At 38.4% G+C, this 23423-nt stretch overlaps 1 protein-coding gene and 1 pseudogene across 1 annotated transcript; both read left to right on the top strand.

Moving 5' to 3' along the window:
• The first annotated feature begins 206 nt into the window (after window positions 1-206).
• On the top strand, window positions 207-1238 carry LOC124235939 (olfactory receptor 11G2-like). Its single transcript, XM_046654491.1, has one exon. The coding sequence runs from the start codon at window positions 267-269 to the stop codon at window positions 1236-1238; it is 972 nt and encodes a 323-aa protein (XP_046510447.1). The 5' UTR covers window positions 207-266.
• A 9534-nt stretch (window positions 1239-10772) lies between these two features.
• Window positions 10773-20566, top strand: LOC124235089 (olfactory receptor 11H6-like; annotated as a pseudogene).
• Window positions 20567-23423: the final 2857 nt, after the last annotated feature.

Raw genomic sequence — 23423 nt, 5'->3', positions numbered from 1 at the left:
ACAGAGATAGTTGATAAATAGATACTCTATTAATTGTGAAGTCTAATATAATCTTCAAACACCTCTACAACACTCCTTCAAGAACTTATCACTTCCCGTCAAAAGTTTTTTGAGTCTGTAATGAAACTGTAATTGAGAATAAAGAAGCAATCCAGGTCAATATTTCAGTTTTAAAGAAAAAACTAGCTATTGATATATGTCTTTATTTTCTATCTTAACATGGTTTAAATATAAATCTTGTTCTCCATCTGTTTATACAGAGCCATATGATATTTGCTGGCCCTTACACAGCTCACAGACACATGAAAATCTCCAACAGTCTCAGCAACTCCAGCACTATCACTGGCTTCATCCTTCTGGGGTTCCCTTGCTCCAGGGAGGGGCAGATCCTTCTCTTTGTGCTCTTCTCTATTGTCTACCTCCTGACTCTCCTGGGCAATGGTTCCATCATCTGTGCTGTGCGCTGGGATCAGAGACTCCACACCCCCATGTACATCCTGCTCGCCAACTTCTCCTTCTTGGAGATTTGCTATGTAACTTCCACTGTCCCCAACATGTTGGCTAACTTCCTCTCTGATGCCAAGGTCATCTCCTTCTCTGGATGCTTTCTGCAGTTCTACTTTTTCTTCTCCTTGGGTTCTACAGAATGCTTTTTCTTGGCTATTATGGCATTTGATCGATACCTTGCCATCTGCTGGCCTCTACATTATCCCACTCTGATGACTGGACATCTCTGCACCAATCTTGTGGTCAGCTGCTGGGTACTTGGTTTTCTCTGGTTCTTGATTCCCATCATCATCGTCTCCCAGATGTCCTTCTGTGGATCTAGGATTATTGACCACTTCCTTTGTGACCCAGGTCCTCTTCTGTCACTCACTTGCAGGAAAGCTCCTATGGTAGAGCTTATCTTCTCCATGTTAAGTCCTCTGCCCCTCATCATTCCCTTCCTCTGTATCATGTGTTCCTATGCTCTGGTCCTCCGAGCTGTATTGAAAGTCCCTTCAGCAGCTGGGAGAAGAAAGGCTTTCTCCACCTGTGGGTCTCATCTGGCTGTGGTTTCACTGTTCTATGGCTCAGTACTGGTCATGTATGGGAGCCCAACAACTGAGCATGAAGCTGGAACACAGAAGATTGTGACTCTGTTTTATTCTGTTGTGACCCCACTCCTTAACCCTGTGATATATAGTCTTAGGAACAAAGAGATGAAAAAGGCCCTGGAGAAATTTCTGGGGATGTGAAAAGTGTTCACCAAAGAGGCTCTTCAGGGGCTGGCCTGGTTGCATAGTGGTTAAGTTCAAATGCTCTGCTTCAGTGGCCTGGACTTCATGGGTTCGCATCCTGGGTGCAGACCTACACATGGCTCATCAAGCTATGTTGTGGCAGCGTCCCACATACAAAATAGAGGAAGATTGCCACAGATGTTAGCTCAACAAAAATCTTCCTCAAGCAAAAAGCAGAAGATTGGCAACAGATGTTAGTTGAGAGCCAATCTTCCTCATAAAGAAAAAAAGGCTCTGGGCAATTAGAGCCCACAATTGTATTTAACTTACTTACAAACATTTACAAAAATTGTATTTAATTTTTCTGGTTAGAACAAATTGGTTTTATTAAGATAATTGTTCATCCTAGTATTGACTAAAGTCTCAATCACCTGTGAGTATGTGTCTGTTATTTATTTCTTCTCTTGGTTCTTGATTATCTATCCTTTTTCCCACCATGCCTCAATTTTTTTAATTGAAGGCTGAACATTATATTTAGAATCCTGAAGAAAATGGCTTTAGTAACTCAACAAGTGTAAAGTTTTCTTCTAGAAATAGATAGAAGTAGACCACGTTGAACTCATGTGTGGGTTATTTTTAGATGTTGTAAAAATAGTCTACGTCAGTCTTATGCTTATTTCTGGAAGATGCCTCTTACTCCAGTGTAACTATTGACCCTCCAGGACCAGTTCAACTGACCCTATCTTATCAAGAGAGTAATTAGAAATTTTCCTTCAGAAAATTTGCGAAGTCGCCTGCCAGAGCACACACAGAAGAAGAAGTCTCGACCTGAATTGACCACAAAATCAAAGATTCTCCCCCTCACAGAACCAAAGGACTGGGTCATGACCCTAACTTAAAAGTTGGACTCAACAGAAAAGAGCAATCCATTATTCAGGAAGATTTGGTCTTAAAATTCCTTCCCCATCATACCATAAAGTTTTAGAACCTTACCATAAATGCTTCAAGCCCTCCAATCAAAGCCTGTCCATGTGCCAACCTGTTATCCCTAACCTCTTAAATGCCACCCCAAATCTTGAATTGGGGAGACAGAGTTGAGGGCACACACCCTGTCTCCCTGCAGATTCATCTCACAGAATAAACCTGGTTACTTTTCCAAAAGCTGATGCCATAATCAATTTTTTTATGTGCATCGAGTAAGAGAATCCCAATTTTGGGTGGTAAAAAATTTTGGTGACCATGAAGGGACAAAGTCCTGTGACCACCTGCCTGAGGATCTGGAACCCCCAGCAAGGTGCAGGGTTTTTTCATAGACCCTAAGTAGGCCGCCTAGACAGTTCTAGCCAGAGGCATAGCTGATTGGATTCCTGTTTCCCTCTGTGGTGCTCCAGGCTGTAAGGTGTTTTATTTTTCTTTTGGGAGAAGAAAAAGCTCCTGGATCAAGATGTCTCTGGGCTCTAGGTGAGTAACTTTAAGAAAGCAACTGTCTTTTACCTTGTCTCTCTGGTTTGATTTCTAGAAATATAAGTTTAGCTTGTATACTGGGAAATCCTGGTAGGCTAAGTCCTGAACCTCGGGCCTGAACTCTGCAACTTAATTAGAGGCAGGATAAAAGGTTCACTCATGAAGTTGCTTCTGGGATCTAGGTAACTCTTGGCACTGGTTCTGAGCAACTCCTTGGAAACCAGCTAGTATTCAGGTCTGTGTTATGTGTAGAATTGTATTGTGTGTTAATGATTGTCTAAATTGAAATCAGCTGTTTGGGGACAAGTTTCTCAGTGACTATAACTCTCTTTAAAAATTGTCTTGTTTGTTGTGGACACCTTGGAAAGAGCCTCATAAAATAGGAATAACTGTAAACAACTAGAACGATAACCCAGGATATGTTAAAACTACAGTGCCCACTTCAGGCTCCTTTTGAGATGCTGAACTGAGAAACAAAGATTATTTATAGAGTCAAGTACTCCACCTTCTGACCTAAAGTTTCCAGAAGCTATAAGTGTTTACAAAGAACTGCAGAATCTTATCAAGCTTGGTTAGTTTCCTGAGGGCTTGGCTTAATAATCGTCAGCTTGGAGGTCCCCAAAATACTGTTGGACAAAAATGCAGTTGCATCCCATTTTGCAGTAAGAGATGGTTGGATGGAAATGCAGTTTGAAATCCTTTTTTGCAGCTAAGGGTCACACCGAACTGCCATCAGCCTCAGGGGAATTACTTTGGCCATTAGAAGAACTTCCCAATAAGATAACATCATTTAAAAGTGCACTTATTAAAAGTAAAGACTTCAAAATCCCAAAGTAACTTTATTGAAAACTTTGTTGGAAAAAGCTAATAGAAAATTAAGTTATAAAAGGTACACAAAAGAAAAACATATTAGACCATGGCTTTACAAACCTATGTACTCTACTTCCAGAGTTAATGAGACTCTGAGAGACTGGGAGACTGCTGTTCAATACTGCCACATATAGTTACTGTTTGTCCCAGCTGAAATATGACAGGACGTTTGAAAGGATTTAGCAATTTCTGAACAGAAATTTGGGTAAACTGGAAGCTGATATTCAGAGCCCGATAGGAATTTTCTTTGCAGGTCTTCTTCCCTGAGTTACAATAAAAGTAAGCACCGAGAGAGAAAGAAGCAGATTAGGGATAATGTAGTTGAACAAGTAGATCAACCTATAGTGTCTTTTAAGTTATAACCCAATTTCTGAGAAATTAAGGGCACTTGTCCTTAAAAAAAAAATCCTTGCAAGACTGGAAAAGCAGCTATAGAGGCAGTTCAGATTCTACTCATTTCCCTTACCTTCCAAAGCTCATGAACTCTCCAGGAACCATCTAGCCCATCACCAATTTCTAAGACTGAAGGGGAAAAAAAAGGAGAAAAGGAAAGAAAAATGACCATAAAAGTGCTTTCACCCAAAACCTATCATCTTGAGTGACTTCTCCACTGACGTTAGTAAAACAGTTTAACACATAATTTGGATTCATAAATAGGGAGCCTTGTATTACTGTACCTGATTCATGGCAGTGATTTTAAAACAATAGCTGTGGAGCGTGTGTGTGTGTGTATCTCTAAGTATATGTGTGTGTGATATATTACCTCTGGATGGTACAATTTATAAAGAGGTCTACTCAATTTGCTTAAAATAAGCACTTATGTAAATATTTCTAAGTGTAATAGAAACTAACCCAAAAGTCCTTCTAGTTAACATGACACAAATTAATCTTTGGTAAAGGAAAGCTTATTAAAGATTGCTGATTTGACTAAAATGGACATGTCCTCAAAGACATCAGCACTGGATATGATGCAGACATGCAGCCTTTATTCTATGTTTATTAGCCAAATAAGCTGATGTTATCTGTTACAGAACTGATTAACAAAAATAATAACAAAATTATAGCTCATTTTGTCTAATGTCTCGCAAAGTTTTATAGGGAATCTAAATAATTATTGGGAACAAGTAACCTAAATTGATGTGAAAAAGATAAAAAAATTTGAGTCAACTTAGTAAAAATAATTATGTGCTATGGTGTGTGTATTTATAAACTTGCCAAGCCAAAGAATGATAATGTAAAAAAACAGTTAATAATTGCCTCCTCTTAGTTTTCACTAAAAATGATGGACTGTAAGGGTTAAGAGTTTTAATTTATGTATGTAATTAAAGCTACTAAAATTTAATAAGGAAACATCTTTGTATTCAAGGAAAGTAAGGTGTATGCTTTCAGTAAGAAGGTATAAAAGATGGAAATATTTTTTGTTTTATTAAAAAAATAACATTTTCCTAATAAGGAAAGAAGGCATGGGACAAATTCTGAATATAAAAAGAAAATTATAGAAAGTTTGTGGAAGAGGAACCCTGAGGAAAGAATTTCATGCATGGTCAAGTTGGCTAAGTTTACAATGAATTTAAGTAAGTAAATGAATTTTAATAGCAAAAGTAAGCTGAACAATTAAATTAAAAAGGTGCAAAATTAAATTTGATTTTCTCCCTCTTAAAAGGATAATTTCCTTAACCTTTTAGTTTGCTTTTGATTAAGAGATTAAACAAGATTTTTCTTTATTTTTCAATAAGTCTACCTGAAAGAAAGATATCCTGCATTTTGTCAAAATCTCTTATGTGCTAAAAGGCTGAAATCTCTCTATTAAGAGAATGAAATTTGTTTGTTTTTTTCAATTTATTAGCTCTGTAAGTTTGCCTTTAACATCTTCTGTTGTCATTTTGGTTAAATGGATAAACAAGCATTATTTCACAGTAAGCATTGTTTCCTATTTGACCAAATGTTTTAAAACCTTTTGATACTTTTGACAAATTTCCCCAAAAGTCAAACTTTGAGAATTTCCAAAGGGGTCCTGGGACTTCTCAAAGAATTTATTCCCTCTTTCTATAAAGAGAGAGATATTAAACTAATTAGGCACCTTTAATATGTTAAATTATATGAGAAGCACTGTCAAACAAAGATGATAAACCTTCTCTTTTTTTTTTTTTTTTGAGGAAGATTAACCCTGAGCTAACTGCCAATCCTCCTCTTTTTGCTGAGGAAGCCTGGCCTTGAGCTAACATCCGTGCCCATCTTCCTCCACTTTATACATGAGACGCTTACCATAGCATGGCTTTTGCCAAGTGGTGCCATGTCTGCACCCGGGATCCAAACCAGAAAACCCCAGGCTGCCAAGAAGCGGAATGTGTGAACTTAACCACTGTGCCCCAGGCTGGCCCCCTTAACCTTCTTAAGATATACTATGTGAGCAAATGTTATTGATATAAGTGTTTTAAAATTATATAACATTCTTAAAATTCTGATCTTTCCTTGTTACCAGCCAGAATTCTAGTTATCATTTTGAAGTATTATATGTCACAGAAATAGAAGTTTCTTTGTCAATTGCCTTTTTCAAGTCTTCCGTCATTTGCAGATAGCTGTTATTTTACTCTGATGTTTTGAAGATGTATTTCATCTTTAGAGAGATTCATGGAGAGGACTCTAACATTCTAGAATACAGGTTTCTGATAAATTTTCAGATCATAAAACCAAACTGGGTAAGAAGTTAAAGAACAGTAATATAGAAACTGATGACTTCATTAAACTGCTAAGAAAAGATCAAGAGTTGGTTACATGAAACTGAATGAACTTATGAGGATGATCATACTTTTTATGACTTCTCATTTGAAATATTGCTCATTTTTAATATTTTATTTTTCTAGATTTAAGGAAAGGTTTTTCTCTTAAGCTAACCGACTTATAGCAACTTGGTAAATTATACCTTTGAAAGCAGAATTGAAGCATTTATCTTTTTCTTCCTACCTGATACCTCCAGAATTTGGAAATACTTTGTGAGTAAGTCTTATAATTTTCATGACAATATAGTTACTTGTATAAGCTTAATAAGAACCTTATCTCCTTATAGCAGGGCACGATAGGAAATATTGATCATATTACCAAGGCTTTGACAGGAGTGTCATATTTGAGAGAAACATGCGTAGACTCAGATGACCAGACAGCTTTGAGGAACAAACATGGGACTTTATGGAATAAAACTGCTTGGAAATATTGGCCTGGTACCTTGCTTACAGGGCTCCTAGAAACCTTACCAAGTGTGTAAAGAAAGTCACTTCCTGGAAGGTACAAACAACCACAGGATATATTTGGGGAACCTCAAGAGAAGAGAGGAATCCACCCAAATCTATAGGTATTGTAGTCAAAGTCTAATCCTTAGCTGATATTTCCTGGCTTTAGGAGGACTTTAAAGTTCAATCTGAGATTCCTCATAAAAATTTCCAACAAGGCAGATTTGAAAGAGCCTATATGATCAATTACTATTCTTGATGTATTCATATAAGTAATTGAGCCAAGTTTATTGAAACTAGACATTTTGCAAACCAATAAGTCTTAATTTGGCTATCTTTGGTAAAAATGAGGGTGATTTAGGGAGAAAAAATATGTTTCAATTAAAACTATAGTACACATTCATGGATATTAGATTCTAGTTATGCTAATTCTTTAAGGTTTTTGTTTTCTATCTGCAGGCTGAACTGGATCCTGAATTCTTCTATTCTCCTGAAATATCTGTCTACAAATCTCCAAACTAATGTTTTCAATTTTTTCCATCATTTTCATTTGGAATCATTGAGAACGGAAACCAACCTTTTTCCTGAAGCCCTAAAAATTGAAGCTGGAAAGCTTGCTATAAACTTAAGAGAGATTCATGTGTGTTGCTCTATAAACCACTCAGAAAGATACCTGAACACTAGATGATATCATCAGAAACATTTCAAACTGCAAAATATTATTTGACCCTGACATCTAGAAATCTTTTTTAACTGACATCCCCCTGGTCTCAGAAACTAGTTTATAATTTGCTCCAATCATTAACTTTGTTTTTTCTTTCCATTTCTCTAAAAATGCCTCTTATTACATACCTGGTTAGTTGCTTACACAATATAGGCCTAACTTTGGGAGCCCACCTGCATCACTGTCTTACTAAGAGATTGATTCAAAGAGATGGAACAACCTATTCTCTTTATCAGGAAGAAGAAGCTAGAGCAGTCATGGCATTATATCCCTCAAGATTGATGAATGAACAACAAAAATGGGAGATTTGTAAATGCAGGCCCTCCAGGGCAATTTCAATTGATGCCATCTTATCAATTGAGTAACTAAGATATTGTCTTCAAAAAATTTGAAAGTCACTAGCCAGAGCATGCACAGAAGAAGAAATCTTGACCCGAAACGATCACAGAGCCAAACATTCTCTACCCACAGAACCAAATGACCAGGACACGACCTGAGCTTAAAATATGGATCCTTATCAGAAGTGAGGGGTCTGTTAATCAGGAAGATTTGGTGTTAAAATTCCTTCTCCAACTGACCATAAATGTTTAGAACCTCGTCATAAATGTTCAGAACCTTACCATAAATTCTTCAACCTCACCAATCAAAACCTTTTATTCCAGCATTTCCACATGCCAGCTTGTTCTCCCAACCTCTTGAATTTCATCCCAAAGCCTGAATTGAGGTGAGAGGTCTGAAGCCACATGCACCCATCTCCTTGCAGATTAATCTCACAGAGTAAAGCTGATGTCTTTTCCCAAGAGCTGATGCCATAACAAATTGGGGGATTTTTTGTATGTGCATTGGGCAAAAGAACCTCAATTTTGTGTTATAACATCAGGAACATGGCCTTTCAGAGATCCTGTAAGCCCGGACTGCTTCAGGACCCCTCCACCTTAATCAACCTGATTTCCTATTTCTGTACTCCTTGAACCCCATGAATCCTGAAATCTCTGCTCAGCTCTTCAGATGCCCAATTTCTGTATTCTGCTAGATTTCTTGAAATCTCTTCTTGCACATGAATGGCTTAGAAACCCCAAAAATGCCTTGAACAGATATTACCTCATATTTTGAGCCTCCTATCTCTGTGGTCCTCCTCTCTGCAAGAATTGGTTCTCAAAATCCAGTAGTTTTGAGAGCCTCAAACACCAAATCCTTTATTTCCACAGTTCAGTGAAAATAGTGGTTTCTGCTAAGACTTTATTTTGCCTTCCCCCATTCTTTTCTGCATGCCTCCATATGCCCATACTCCCTAGACCCAGTGAATTGTCAAATGTCTTCAGGGAAAAACACCCAACATGAATGTGGACTTCATCTCCTTCACTCTCCCTTCTTGGAATTGTAGCCCCTAGAGTCTTGCCTGTGTTAATTAGTCTCTAGTGCCTTCAAATGGTTGCTTTATCTATTTTGTCCAGATTTTACACTTACTTTTGATGGAAGACTTAGTGTAAGACAAGCTGCTCAGTTATGACCATACCAGAAATTCTTTCCATTATATCTGAATTCCATACATTCTCACTTTTTCCTTCACTTTCAGTAGATTATCTGCTGCCATAACCATGCAAAAACCCATAAATCAGAGACAAGTGGATACAGGGACTCATATAAACACAAGTCTGAGATGTAGACCTGATTTTCTTTTCATTGCAAACAGCTCCAGATTTCTGAGGATTCCACCATTCCAAGTGAGGTGGGAGTGTGGGGATTGCTTTCAGTAAAATAAGAAGTAAAACCAGGACCACAGAGAATAGATTTAGGCCATATGTATATAATTTTTAATGGGAGACATTCAGAAGTTGTAGATGAGTGAACTTACTCAGGATTTGTTTTAGTGCCTTGGGCTAGTTCTCCTTGAACTCCCTCCTTGGTCCTGAATGAAAGGTCATCCTATTATTGAAGTGTATTTACCATTTCAACTACTGGATTCTGCAGATGAAGAAAATGAGGATTGGGAATCAGGAGTGATTTTCCAAGAACAGTAACTTTAATGGTAAAAAAAAAATTGCTATCTATCACCTTTTTAACTAGCCCACGTTGCTTTTTATTTACTAACTAATCCTATATTTCTATCCTTAAGACTTCTCAATTATTGGCCCATCAGTGATATAGGACTTCTCAAGTATTTACCAGTTAAACAATGCTTGTTTCCCTAATATACATAAAGCTCTGTAAACAGTAAGATAACAAAGCAAGATCTCAGCAGGAAAATAAGTAAAAAAATATGAACGCATAACATAAAGAAACACTCAAACATATGGAAAGAACACTAATTCATTCGTTTAAAAAAGGCATGAAAACTATAACGGTGATAACAGGGAGACAATGGGCCAAAAATAGATTCACTTGTTTTAGGCTTTGGGGTAGCAAACCAATCCGTATTACCTAACCTAATTACAGTTTCAACTTCCCTCAGATATGTGGCATTTAACCAGCCAATCTGAAATTTCCTGAGAAAAGAAAGATTGGTTCCTTCTGTAGCTGTACAGCCCTCTGTGCCTGAGGTCTCATCACATCTCCACCCCATCTCTAGTTCTGGAAAATCAGAGAAGGTTCTGTTCCAAAAACCCCTAAGTGGAGCCAGCCACATGGCATAGTGGTTGGGTTTGTGCACTCTGCTTCAGTGGCCCGGGGATCTCGAGTTCAGATCCCAAGCATGGACCTATGCACCACTTAGCAAGCCACGCTATGGCAGGCGTCCCACATATAAAACAGAGGAAGATGGACACAGATGTTAGCTCAGGGCCAATCTTCCTCAGCAAAAAGAGGACGATTGGCAGTGGAGGTTAGCTCAGGGCTAATTTTCCTCAAAAAAAAAGCACAACAGCTCATAATTGACACCACTCACTAGAGGTCCAGTGAGTAGCTTTCTGCATCACAGCCGCCACACCCTGTGTTACTTTAATAAGCTTTTCCTTGGACTCCTGGTAGGCACCCTGAGTGGGCTTGAAGAATGATTAAATCTCGTGCTGCCCCTGAGAAATTTGGGAAAGCTAATATTTTTCTACTCTACTGAAAACAAAGGCAGTAGGCATCTGGGTCTCCAGAATACGCAAGCCCCAGGGAAACGGAAGAAGTCACACAAAACAGTCTCCTGAAGCTCTTCTTCTAGAGGTGGTAAATCGATCCTCACGGAGCAGAGCTCACTCCCTGGAGACTCTTCTTATAATCCTTCCATCCTCAAGCAAACACCGAGAAATCTTCACTCTGTATCTAGTCCTTCACTCCTCGATGATTATTGTAGAGGAGACCACCTCTCCTCTCCAGGAAGATCAGATTCTGTCACAGAAACTTCAGGTTTGGATTCCCCTCTTGTCCATGAAAGGAGATGATATAATTCTTAGAGGAGAAAATAAACATTAAAGAGCTAGAAAAATGCCTATCCTCTAAATAAGGCTCCCTTTTCTTTGCTGAAACAATATATTATATGGCTAACAATCCTAAGCATTACTGTGTGCCAGGACCTACATAAGCACTTCCACATGTGTTATCTCATTCAGAGTTCTCTATCCTTTGGTAAAAGTATTAAGGCGCCCATTTTGCAGTTGAAGCAACTGGGAAATAGTTTATATAATTGACCTGACAAAGTTTGCACAACTGGTGGTAAGGTATGAGTTAGAATTCAAACCTAGGTTCCTTACTCCAAATCCTTTGTTCTTCTACTATTCCTTAGTTGTCTACAACTTCTCATAAATGGGAAAGTTGTTCTTATTTTCAAGAGCTTTGCAGAAATGGGACAGGTGTGACAATCTAATATTCAGTTAAAATAGATCAGATGGATGTGCTCCAGTGGAACCAGGCCAATAATACTTCCACACCATTGTACCTTCTTGGACTAGCCTTGAGGAAAAAGTAAAATATCAGAGAAATGTCCTTCTCTCATCTTGTGCTTTGTAGCTGGCTAACCTAGATTGGGTCTCTTCCAAAATTTCCAAGATATAATGGAGGTGGGGGTGTAGTTTACTTTGTTTGGGTTTGTTAATTAACCAAGTCTAAGCATCCTGTAAACCTAACACAGCCTTGACACCATTGTATCCCTATTCACACTCTCTCTGCCACAGAGCTTTCTGCAACTGATTCAGGAGAATCTTCCTGCTACTTTGGACAGCTCCAGCTTAGCCTTGTGCCAGGTGAACACCACTGCAGCTTTCGGCACAGAGGAGCCAAGGCATAAAAGGTGAGTAACATGGTCTTGTTAGAAATCTCTTTTTTCTCACCTACTGTTAAAATAGGTCAAACATGAAATGGTGATGGCACACAGAGAATCATTTTTCACACTCATCTTGTTTTCTAGGACAGCCTTGTCAGATCTTGAAGTTGGAGAATTATCCTGAGAGAGAGTTGGCCTGGATCTTTTGGCTTCGTGTATAACTAAGAAACTATCCAACTGTTGTTTCCATCTGAGAGATAGATGTAACTAAAATATCAACCCTATATCTATAAAGTTTTGATATCATGTGTACTTGGGGTATACGTAGAATAGAAGTAAGCATTTTAAAATGAAAAGTAGTTACAAAACATATAGTCCTACTCTCTTTTGATATAAAGAAAACAAAGCTAATAGAGGTTAAAAGACTCCACTAGATCCACTAAGCAACTTTTTCGCAAGGTTGAATCTAGAATTTCCATCCAACTCTCTCTCCTACTTCAACATTCAGATCTTTGGGGCCACATTTATCTTTAATAGACAGAGAGGAAACCAGCTGGGTTGGAAGATGATCTATCACCCAGAACATTCAACATCTCATTACTTCTTTTGAGTGGAATTCCTCTCAAGTCTGGCCCAACACTCCAGTACCCTCAGGTCATTTGGAGCCTTGTATATTTTATTGCCAAAAATTTCATGTCATAGGTTTTCTGAAGTTCAAATGAAGTAATTGGTACACATCTATCTGTCTATCATCTCTCTATATTCTTTCATGTTTGTAACAGTATAGACAATCATTTCTTTGACAAATATTTACAAAATGCCTAGTATCTGCCTCACACTGTGCTGGGTACTGGGAATAGAGTGAACATGAAGGACAACAAGAGCATAGACTCTGAATCAGGAAAGTACTTGGCCATTTCTAGAAACTAAAAGAAGGCCAGTGTTATATTACTGAACTGTTGTGTGGAGAAGGAAAGGTGTGCATGCGTGGGTCAGTGGGTGTGTGTTTGTGTGTGTGTGTCTGTGGGAGTAGACAGAGAGAGAGGCAAATCTTGATGGCTTTGAACACTCATTTTGTAATTTATCTGAAAGCTGGCCTAACAAATCAGTTAGTTCAGTAGAAGAACAGGCCGATTCCAGCTGCTAACTTCTATATGCCCTCTCCTTTGTAACAAGGTCACTTGCAGGACCAAGAAGCTTCCATCGTTCCACAGTCAAATGGATGGTCCTTGCTTTTCTCTCCCTGTAAATGCATAGAGCTAGATTTAGCAAACTATGGCCAATGGTCCAAATCTGGCCTACTGCCTGGTTTTTATGGCCAGCGAGCCAAGAATTTTTACATTTTAAGTATATGTTAAAAATCCATATAAGAATCATATTCTGTGACACGTGAAAGTTATATGAAATTTAAGTTTCAGTGGGCATGAAGTTTTATTGGAATACAGCTATGCACATTCATTTAGGTGTTGTCTATGGCTGCTTTCACACAATAGCAGAGGTGGGTAGTTGTGACAGAGACTATATGCCCTGAAAACATAAAATTATATTTAAGAAGAAGCTTGCCGACCTCTGATACAGAGCATTACAGAAGCAAGTCCCTCTCTACTGAAATATTGGCTAGTGTTGGTATAGTCCAAATGCACAAAGCTCCCAGTGGGATCAGGAGAGCACAGGGGGTGGTGTACACCTTGCTACCCATTGCTTGTCAAACTCTATTTTATATTTGCAGTGCTCATGTTAGTGGAGTGTATGTGCCTCCTTTGCAACACAGAGTGTATGTTTGTGTGTGTATGTGTGTGTTTGTGACAGAAGGACTGTGTGTATTTGATTAATAGAATCATGAGATGAGGTTGGAGATGTTAAGAAAGGTTAAATCAAAGACCCTAGTTTGGAGATTTTATTCTGTTCTAAGTGTATTGGGAAGCTAATTGAAGTCTGTGTGCAAGGGAAGGAACTGATCTGATTTTCTTTTTTAAAGAGTCTCCCCAGCCGTTGCATGGATAACAGGCTGCGGAGTCCAGGTTGGAAAGAGGAACCAGTTAGGATAGCATCACAGTGGTTCAGGAGAGAAAAGATGACAGTTTGACCTAGATAATGAGAGGACATGAGACTTATTTTGGAAACAAACTAGCAAATAACTGATGAATTAGATGTGACAGTAAAGGGGAAATATGACACTGAAATAAGTTCCACCGGTAAAAAAAACAAACATTCTTAACATTTAATCCAAGGGTTCAGCTGTTACATTGTCCAGCAGATGCTTGCTCCTAAAAGGAAATTTCAAGGAGATCAGCAAAACAACCCTGGTCAAAAATGCCTAATCATTGTTAGTAACAATTGTTGTTAATTGATCGTGATAAAGTTTCCTTCCTCTGAGTTGCTACTAGATTTATAGACTTAATCGTGTGTAGAATCCATCAAGGACGTTTACATATAGCAAAATTCTTCTTTTGTGCCTGTTTTTATACATTAACAATCAAGGGGCTCTCACGACTCCAAGTTAACATTGAAAACGCACTATACAAGCCAGGATATGCTGCAAAAAAGGCTAAATGCCTAATGTCCTTCAACATCAGTGAACCTGCTACACAGGGACTCTAAAAAAATGTTAGGCTCTTCTGTCTGCTTTCAACTCCCCTCTATGAAAGATAGATATGTGGTCTCAGAAGTTTACTGAGTCCCTAGACAAATGACTTTCAAAGCAGAAAAGAGAAAGATTACAGGAAATGGAAATTCTTCATGCAGGTACCAGAACCCAGCCTACCTTCCCCACTAACAGTGGAGTCCACTAAATAGGTTCCAGTTATATGTACATTAAAATAGAGTCTGGCAGATCTGTGAAGATTTTATTGGCTGCAAGCATCCCTCATGCTATGGGAATCACAGAATCTTGAATTGAAAATGACCCAGAAATGATTTTAAAAGAACAATGTATTATGTTATAATTAGTCCCCCAGTCTTCTCGCCCCAAACCACCAAAATTGTATTCCTCCTCCAATTACATGATGAAATGGAACAAATTGACTTGCTCTGTTAAATGGTTACCCTTCCTTTTATCCGATAGAGTCTTTTGTTATTCAATTTCAGTATCCCAGCTCCATCCACTGTTACTCATTTTCCATACTTCTAAACCCCTTAAGTTGCTTTCCTCCAAATTCACCACAGTTTACCCATGTACATCTTAAATTATGTGATCCAGAACTTTTGAAGAGCTCTATATCTGATCTCTGTAGAATCAAAGAAGATTCTATCATAACCTCCATTTATATATTCATAGCTAGAGAGAAGTCAATGCCTGGCTTCAAAGCTTCAAAGGACAGTCTGACTCTTTTATTGGGGCCTAATGCAACTGGTGACTTTAAGTTGAAGCCAATGCTCATTTACCATTTTGAAAATCCTAGAGCCCTTAAAAATTATGCTAAATCTACTCTGCCTGTGCTCTATAAATGGAACAGCAAAGCCTGGATGACAGCACATCCGTTTACCACATGTTTTACTGAATATTTTCAGCCCACTGTTGAAACTTACTGCCCCCCCAAAAAAGATTCCTTTCAAAGTATTACTGCTCATTGACAATGCCCTTGGTCACCCAAGAACTCTGATGGAGATATATGAGGTTAATCTTTTCATGCCTGCTGACACAACATCCGTTCTGCAGCCCATGGGTCAGGGAGTAATTTTGACTTTCAAGTCTTACCATTTAAGAAATATATTTTGTAAGGCTATGTCTGCCATAGATAGCGATTTCTCTGATGGATCTGGGCAAAGTAAATTGAAAACCTTCTGGAAAGTATTCATCATTCTAGATGCCATTAAGAGCATTAGTGATTCAGGGGCAGAGGTCAAAATATGAACATTAACAGGAGTTTAGAAGAAGTTGATTCCAACCCTCATGGATGACTTTGAGGGGTCAATACTTCAGTGGAGGAAGTAATTACAGATGTGGTAGAAATAGCAAGAGAAGTAGAATTAGAAGTGGAGCCTAAAGATGTGACTGAATTGCTGCAATCTTATGATAAAACTCTAACAGATGAGGGTTGGCTTCTTAAGAATTAGCAAAGAAAGTGGTTTCTTGAGATGGAAACTACTCCCGGTGAAAATGCTGTGAAGACTATGGAGATGACAACAAAGGATTTAGAATATTGCATAAACTTAGTTGATAAAGGAGCAGCAGGAGTGTTTGAGAGGATTGACTCCAATTTTGAAAGAAATTCTGCTGTGGGTAAAACACCATTAAACAGCATCGCATGCCACAGAGAAATCGGTCATGAAAGGAAGAGTCAATAGATGCAGCAAACCTCACTATTGTCTTATTTGAATAAATTGTCACGCCACCCCGATGTTCAGCAACCGCCACTCTGATCAGTCAGCAGCCATCAACATCGAGGCAAGACCCTCCACCAGTCAAAAGATTATGACTTGTTGAAGGCTCAGATGATGGGTAGCATTTTTAGTAATAAAGCATTTTGTAATTAAGGCCTGTGAATTGTTTTTTTAGACATAATGCTGTTGCACACTTAATAGACTACAATGTAGTGTAAACATAACTTACATATGAACTGGGAAACCAAAAAATTTGTGTGACTTGCTTTATTGCAATATTTGCTTTATTGCAGGGGTCTGGAACCAAATCCACAATATCTCCAAGGTATGCCTGTATTTAATATTCTGATCCACAGCTTAAGCCCAACTTATTCTTCAGCTTAGACCCAGGTCCCATCATCTTTCCCTTTTCCCCTAGAGGTTGGACCAATTTAGACCTCAGTTAAAGAAATACTTTCTGAGATCTGGCCAAAGCTTTCTCATTGTTATCCCTAGATGAGGCCACTGGGAAAAGCTGGGTAACATGGGAGGGTCAGAAAGAAACCTTGGTACATTTATTAAAAAGTGTACAGGGGACTGTAGCCCAGTGGTAAGGCCCGAGTGCACACATGGAGTGCTCTGGATCACCCGCTGCAAGATGGGCTGTTGAGGACAATGGCCACAGCTCAGAATGTGTTTGCTATATACTCTCCTTTAGAGACAGGAGTATAATTGATCCTTCTCAAATCAGGAAAGACCATAGTGTCCTTTACAACTGCAGGTAACCACCTTTCAAGCTGTTTAAGCAATATACCCATTGTCGGGGCTTCAAATAAAGGCTATACTTGATAAGATTACCTTCCAACTCTCTCCCCCTTTTAGAGGCCTTCTGAGAAACTTGGAGGTGAGCACCACTGTGTTTGGCTTTGCTGCACACTTTCTCCTGCTGAAATGAGAGAACAAAGAGTTGAGGCTGACTGCATACTCCAGGAGAGAGAAACCTAAATTCGGATGTCTGCCCTCCACCAGATTCTGTAATTCTCACACAACAGCTTCAGGTAAAGTTCAGCTCAGATTTCTTGTGATGTTATCTTTACTTCCGTTTCACTCATCTAACCCTATGTTGTATTTTCTCCAAAAGAAAATTTAAATGAGAATAGCTTCCTCATAATGGAAATGGGTCTGATTCTCGACTATATAGCATAGCCTCCAGCATGAGGACTGGTCTAAATAAATGTTAGGTTAAATATATTTTATTTATAAATATGTAAGTAAATTTATTTAATAAAAATAACAATATTTTACTGAAATTGAGGTGTTAGCTGAGCCACAAAGCATATGGGCCAGGAACAAATTGTGAAATGACAACTTTATTCTATACCTTATTACGTATTCAAGTCACATATACGAGATTTCCTCACCCTGAATATGGAGCAGAAGAAAATATTAGGCAGTAAGAGAAGAACATTTTTCAATTAAAGCATACTGACTACCACATAGGGAAAAAATATCAGGTACAGACTATGAACACATTTTCTTTAAGAGGGAGAAATCTAAAACAGTTCACTTACCTCTTTAAAAATAAGATGAAAAGATTGCAAAAGGCATTCAAAAAATCATTTAAGGCTATGGAGAATTAGATACAGAAACAGACTGAGAGAGAAACAGTAAAATCAGTGTGTGTCCACACATACACACACTTAGAGCATGATTGTAACTTAGGAGCAATAGGAAAGCACAGGGCACAAAGCAGAGTAGACAAAGAGGGCGTAAAGAAAGATGAAGCAATTCAAAGTGAGGCAGCTTTGACGGAGCTGTCTTGGGGAGGCTCCTGTCATGGAGATCCTCCTATTTACTTGCACAGAGAGTGTATCCCCATAACAAATAAATCCTTGTTGTCTTGCTTTTGTTTTTAGCAAACTAGAAATTCCAATCTTTTCATTCTTTTTTCGTTTTTTTCCTTGACTACAAGCAATTGTTTCCTAATCGGTTACTCTTAGGGCATGTCTGTTGATTGAAACAACAAATATTTAATGTGCACCTATAATACACTGGACACCATCCTAGATGGGGGAACACATTCAGTGAGCAAAATAACATCCTCCTCTTGTATTCAGGTGATTTAGACAGAAAATATGTACTAAGTTTATAATTCAATGCCAGGTAGTGACATGTGCTTCAAAGAAAACTGAGGCAGAATTGGGAAACAGAGTCGCAAAGACTGGGTAAATTAAGGAAGGCCTCTCTAAGTCTCTGATTTTTACCAGAAATCTGAATGAAGTGACAAATTAAGGTACGGGAATATTTGCGAGGGAAAGAGACAGACATCCCAGGCTTTGACACGGGTCACATGTGGCATAATCTAGTACAGCAGTTCCCCCATTAGCTTGGGGGAATAACTTCCAAGACCCCCAGTGGATGCCTGAAACTGCAAATAATACTGAACCCTGTACGTGCTATGGTTTTTTCTATATATATATACCTACTATAAAGTTTAATTTATAGATTAGGCACGGTAAGAGATTAACAACAATAATAATAAAATAGGGCAAATATTAATAATATACTATAATAAAAGTTAATGTATATCTTAGCAACCTCAGCATACAACTTTTTCTTTCTTTATTAAGTCGAGAACTTCCACCTCTTCACTTAAAGGAAGCACTTTATGACTTCTCTTCAGCATATCCAAATTGCCAGCATCACTTCTCTTGTGCTTTGGGGACATTATTAAGTAAAATAAGGGTTTTTTCAACATATGCACCATGATAACCCACGAGTCAATCTGATAACTGAGAGGGCTACTGAGTGACTAAAATGCAAGTAGCATGTACAGCATGGATTTGTTGGACAAAGGGAAGATTCATGTCTCAGGTGGGACAGAGCAGGACAGCGTAAGATTTCATCAGAACATTAGAACAGCATACAATTTAAAATTTATGAATTGTTTATTTCTGGAATTTTCTATTTAATATTTTCAGGTTGCAGTTCACCATGGATAATTGAAATCACAAAGGCGAAATCATGGATAAGGCAGGACTACTCTATCAGCGTGGCTGGTGTGGCATCAGTAGAGCGAAGAGTAGTAGGAAATGAGGGCATGTAAGAAGGCCTCATTGGCCATATAAGTTGTGGTAAGGAATTTGGGGTTTACTCTAAGCATGTTTAAAAGATTGAGAGTAGGTAGATGATATGATCAGACTTTAGCTACTATGTGGGTAACAAATGTCTCTAACATTTAAAAATGGAAACAGGCAATTTAAGAGCCTTCTGTAGTTAAGTGAGAATTTCACAGTACCATTGACTAGGGTGAAAGCTGATGGGAATACGGAATATTTGGAACATAATGCCTGGAGGCTTTGTTGATGGTTTGGATGTAAAGTATTGAGAGGGGTGGTAAGGTGTGGCCAAAGTTTACGTCCTGAACAACTGAGTAAATGGATGTGTCATTTAGTGATAATGCCGAAAATCTTTATTCTAAAACTATGCTGTTAATTGAATTGTAAGTAAATTCAGAGAATATCTTAATGAGATAACTTCCGTAGAGTCATTTGTAACATGAAAATGTCTTGTTATTGCAGTTTCAGGAAAGAAGAAATGAAAAGCCCAGGAGGGAATAATCACTCTGACCCTGTGACTGAATTCATTCTTCTCGGATTCCCTTGTACCTGGGAGACTCAGATCCTCCCCTTCTCACTCTTCTCTGTGATCTATTTCCTGACGGTAATGGGAAACCTGTGCATTATCTGTACAGTGTGGTGTGTCCACCATCTCCACACCCCCATGTACATCCTGCTGGCCAATTTTTCATTCCTAGAGATCTGGTATGTCACTTCTACTGTTCCAAACATGCTGCCAATTTTCTCTCTGAGGCCAACTCCATTTCCATCTCTGGCTGCTTCCTCCAGTTTTACTTCTTCTTCTCCATGGGCACCACTGAGACCTTACTCTTGTCTGCCATGGCCTTTGACAGGTACCTCACTATCAGCAGGCCCCTGCACTACCCCAGTATGATGACAGTTCAACGCTGCATAAGAATGGGAGTTTGCTGCTTGGTGTGTGGCTTTTCCTGTTTTCTCCTCCCAGTTTATCTCATCTCTCAGCTTCCTTTTCGTGGTCCCAATACTATTAATCAATTTTTATATGACCCAGGATCCCTTATGAAGTTTTCCTGTGTGCCAGCCACTGAGATCATCAGTGCCATCTTTAACTTAGTCCTAATTTCCTCTACTTTCCTCTTCATTACCAGCACCTAAATCTTGGTGATGAGAGCCATGTTGAGGTCCCCTCAGCAGAAGGCCAGCAGAAGGCTTTCTCCACATGTGGCACTCACGTGGCCATAATGTCCCTGTTCTTTGGCTCCATCATGCTGATGTATGTGAGACAAACAGCAGGCAATCCAGCAGGAGTTCAGAAAATTGTAACTTTATTTCATTCTGTGATGACTCCACTTTTCAATCCCTTGATCTACAGCCTCCAGAATAAGGAGATGAAAGAGGCCTTGAGAAAGCTGTTTAGGATTAAAAATTGGTCAAAGACAGCCTCTGAAGAACTAGAATCCATAGACATGTAGGACACATAGTGATATAAAATTATAGGAGGTTAATGATCTTAAGTAAGTTTTAGAGACAAATATATATTCTCGAATATTTTTAAGGATGCATTTCAATGAAGCAAATAGCAAATAAGATATTACAGGAACTTGCATAAATCATTTCTGCTCAGGCTTTATTATATTAATATCCCTGTATATATGCATGGAAACAAGAAAATGCCAGACATTCTCAGGCATTTTTGAAGAAAAAAACATGCAACCCAGATGTCAACTGGTCAGTCTCTATCTTTTTCAGATTTAGGTAAATTTGTCTCTGATCCCCAATTTTGTAGTGATTAGATGTCTGGAGTCCCCACTGTTATCTCCCTATAACGCACAGACCATACAATTATGTTCCTGCATGCCTCTCTCCTCCCACTCCGAATCCACCTGCTGTCTTGTTTTGTTTACATCAACCTGGATGTGAGACTCATCTCCTTCAATATTTTATCCAAAACCAAACTCATTCAAGCTTAGTGTAGGTTTATTAACCTGACTACATGCTGGAGTTAGGGAGAATCAGAGGAAGCGTCACCGTGCTGGACACCCAATCAATCTCTCTTATTATACCTGGTGCTGCATCTTTCTCTTCCTTCTTCATCTTCTTCCCACCACCCACAAGAGTGACCAGAACACCTTTCTCATTCTTATTCAGAATAATTTTGTCCATGTGTAGGCCCTTTGTGCTTTGAGATTCTTCCTCAAGTGGGCTTGCCAAAAAATTTCTTCTCAGAAAACTTAATTCTTGAACAGGATGTTGAGAAAATAGTTTTCTCCAGCTGGTTACTTTTTGAGTTGTTTTAGGTTCTTGCAACTTGATATATTCCTTCTTTATCTTAGTACCACCCAGGAGCACTCAAGGCAAAAGAATAAATGCACTGAAACAGAACAGAGGTGAGACCTGGAAACAAGATTACTCTGGAAAAACTTAATGAAACAACAATAATTCATATTTTAAGTGCTTCATGCTTTTTAAAGTAGTTTTCTCCGTGTATGTGTTACAATGAACCCTAACCATACAGAAAGGATAGTGTGTGTGAGTCTGAGGATGGAAATAAGATAGTATGGCCAACATCTGAAATGAAGTCTATCACTCTCCAGTTAATTTTCAAACTCTCCTGGAATTATCATATTGCATCTTAGTAAACAAATCTTACTCTGAGCGGACACAATCTCATCTATAGGGAAATTGTGCCCAGATCCATAGGAACACAAAAAAAATCAGATTTGCTTGTGTATCTTCATTTTAGTCATGCAAGGGAGGTGAAAACCAGGCTTGATGTTGGGAGACAGTGTGACTTTAGTTTAAAGCTTGCGTGCAGGGCCAAAGCTAGTCTATGAAGCCCTTTGCATAGATCACAAGATCATAAAGCAGCCCCTCAGCTGTGGGTCTTGATCAGAAGTGCTTTTACACACCCCCTTCCACAGGAAGGACCTGCACACACATCATGGTGCACATTTCTGCTCCATGTCACAAGCTGGTTGACAGTTACCACTCCCTCTCTTGGACAAGCTCTTTTACTCCAGGAACAACCTGCAGAGCCTTATACAATATCCCTTGGTATGGCAGGGAAAAAGGGAGTCACATGCAGCCTTCCTCACATTCTATCATTGGAAGTATTGAATGAAAGAGGAAGGCAAGTGTTTAACCCTCCAATTCTCCTAAAACAAACAGGGAGAATAAGGTAGGGATTAAAAGGTGGCACATCAACACTCATCAATTATCTCTTGAATTGAAACTCAGAAATTTGCTCTCACCCTAGTACTTATTTTTCTGCCTATTTTCTTTACCAAAGACTGATAGATATTTGATGTGAATTTTCATAAAAATAATTTCAAAGAGTGATTAAAATCAATAAGAAACTGTAAAATGGTAGGCAGATGCAAAATAAATATATAAAAGATAAAAATAGTGAAGTGCATAGGAAGAAAACTTCAAATACCTAAAAACACTAAAAAAAAATTATGAATAAATGGAGATATCTACCATGTTTCTGGATGTATTTAGCAAATGTTGTAAATTTATCATTTCATCCCAAATTAATTTATAATTTAATGAAAATAAAATAATGATAACACCAAAAATCATACCTATCCAAATATTCAGTAATTGGAGATTAAGATTTATTGAATTATCATACATCCAAATTATACAATATCCTACAGATATTAAAAATCATGCGTTTTTTTGTTTGTTTTTTAAGATTGGCAGCTGAGCTAACATCTGTCGCCAATCTTCTTTTTTCTTCTTCTTCTTTTCCCAAAAGCCCCCCAGTACATAGTTGTAGATCCTTCTGGTAGTGCTATTTGGGACACCGCCTCAGTATGACTTGATGAATGGTGCCATGTCCACACCCAGGATCCAAACCGGTGAAACCCTGGGCCACCAAAGCGGAGCATGCAAACTTAACCACTCGGCCATGGGGATGACCCCCAAAATCATGTTTTGAAATACATTTGATGAGTTGGGAAAATCCTAAGAATATACTGCTAAGTTTAATTTCTCTTTTTCCAAGATAGAAAAGACTTACATAATTGTTTCTAAACTTATTTTGTAATTAAGAAAATACAGGAAAGAAATATATTTAAAAATTTGACAGTTGTAATATTTTAATAAAATTATGGTGATTTTGTTCTGATTCTTAATGTGTTTTAGAAATTACTATGATAAGCTTATTTTTTCTTACCAAAATAGAAAAATGTTAAATCCAAAAGCTCAAGTCAACAGTGTTAAAGAGGCTTATTTTTTATTTCTAATGCTTCCCTCAGAGTGAAATGGGGGGTGTTGCCTCAGGAACTGAAGCTGAGTGAACGTAGTGGGACTTTGGTCTGGAGT

This window comes from Equus quagga, chromosome 2 (assembly GCF_021613505.1).
Source record: "Equus quagga isolate Etosha38 chromosome 2, UCLA_HA_Equagga_1.0, whole genome shotgun sequence".
NCBI classification, from domain to species: Eukaryota; Metazoa; Chordata; class Mammalia; order Perissodactyla; family Equidae; genus Equus; species Equus quagga.
The sequence above is the reverse complement of the archived record's forward strand: the minus strand, read 5'-3'. Positions and strand labels throughout refer to the sequence as shown.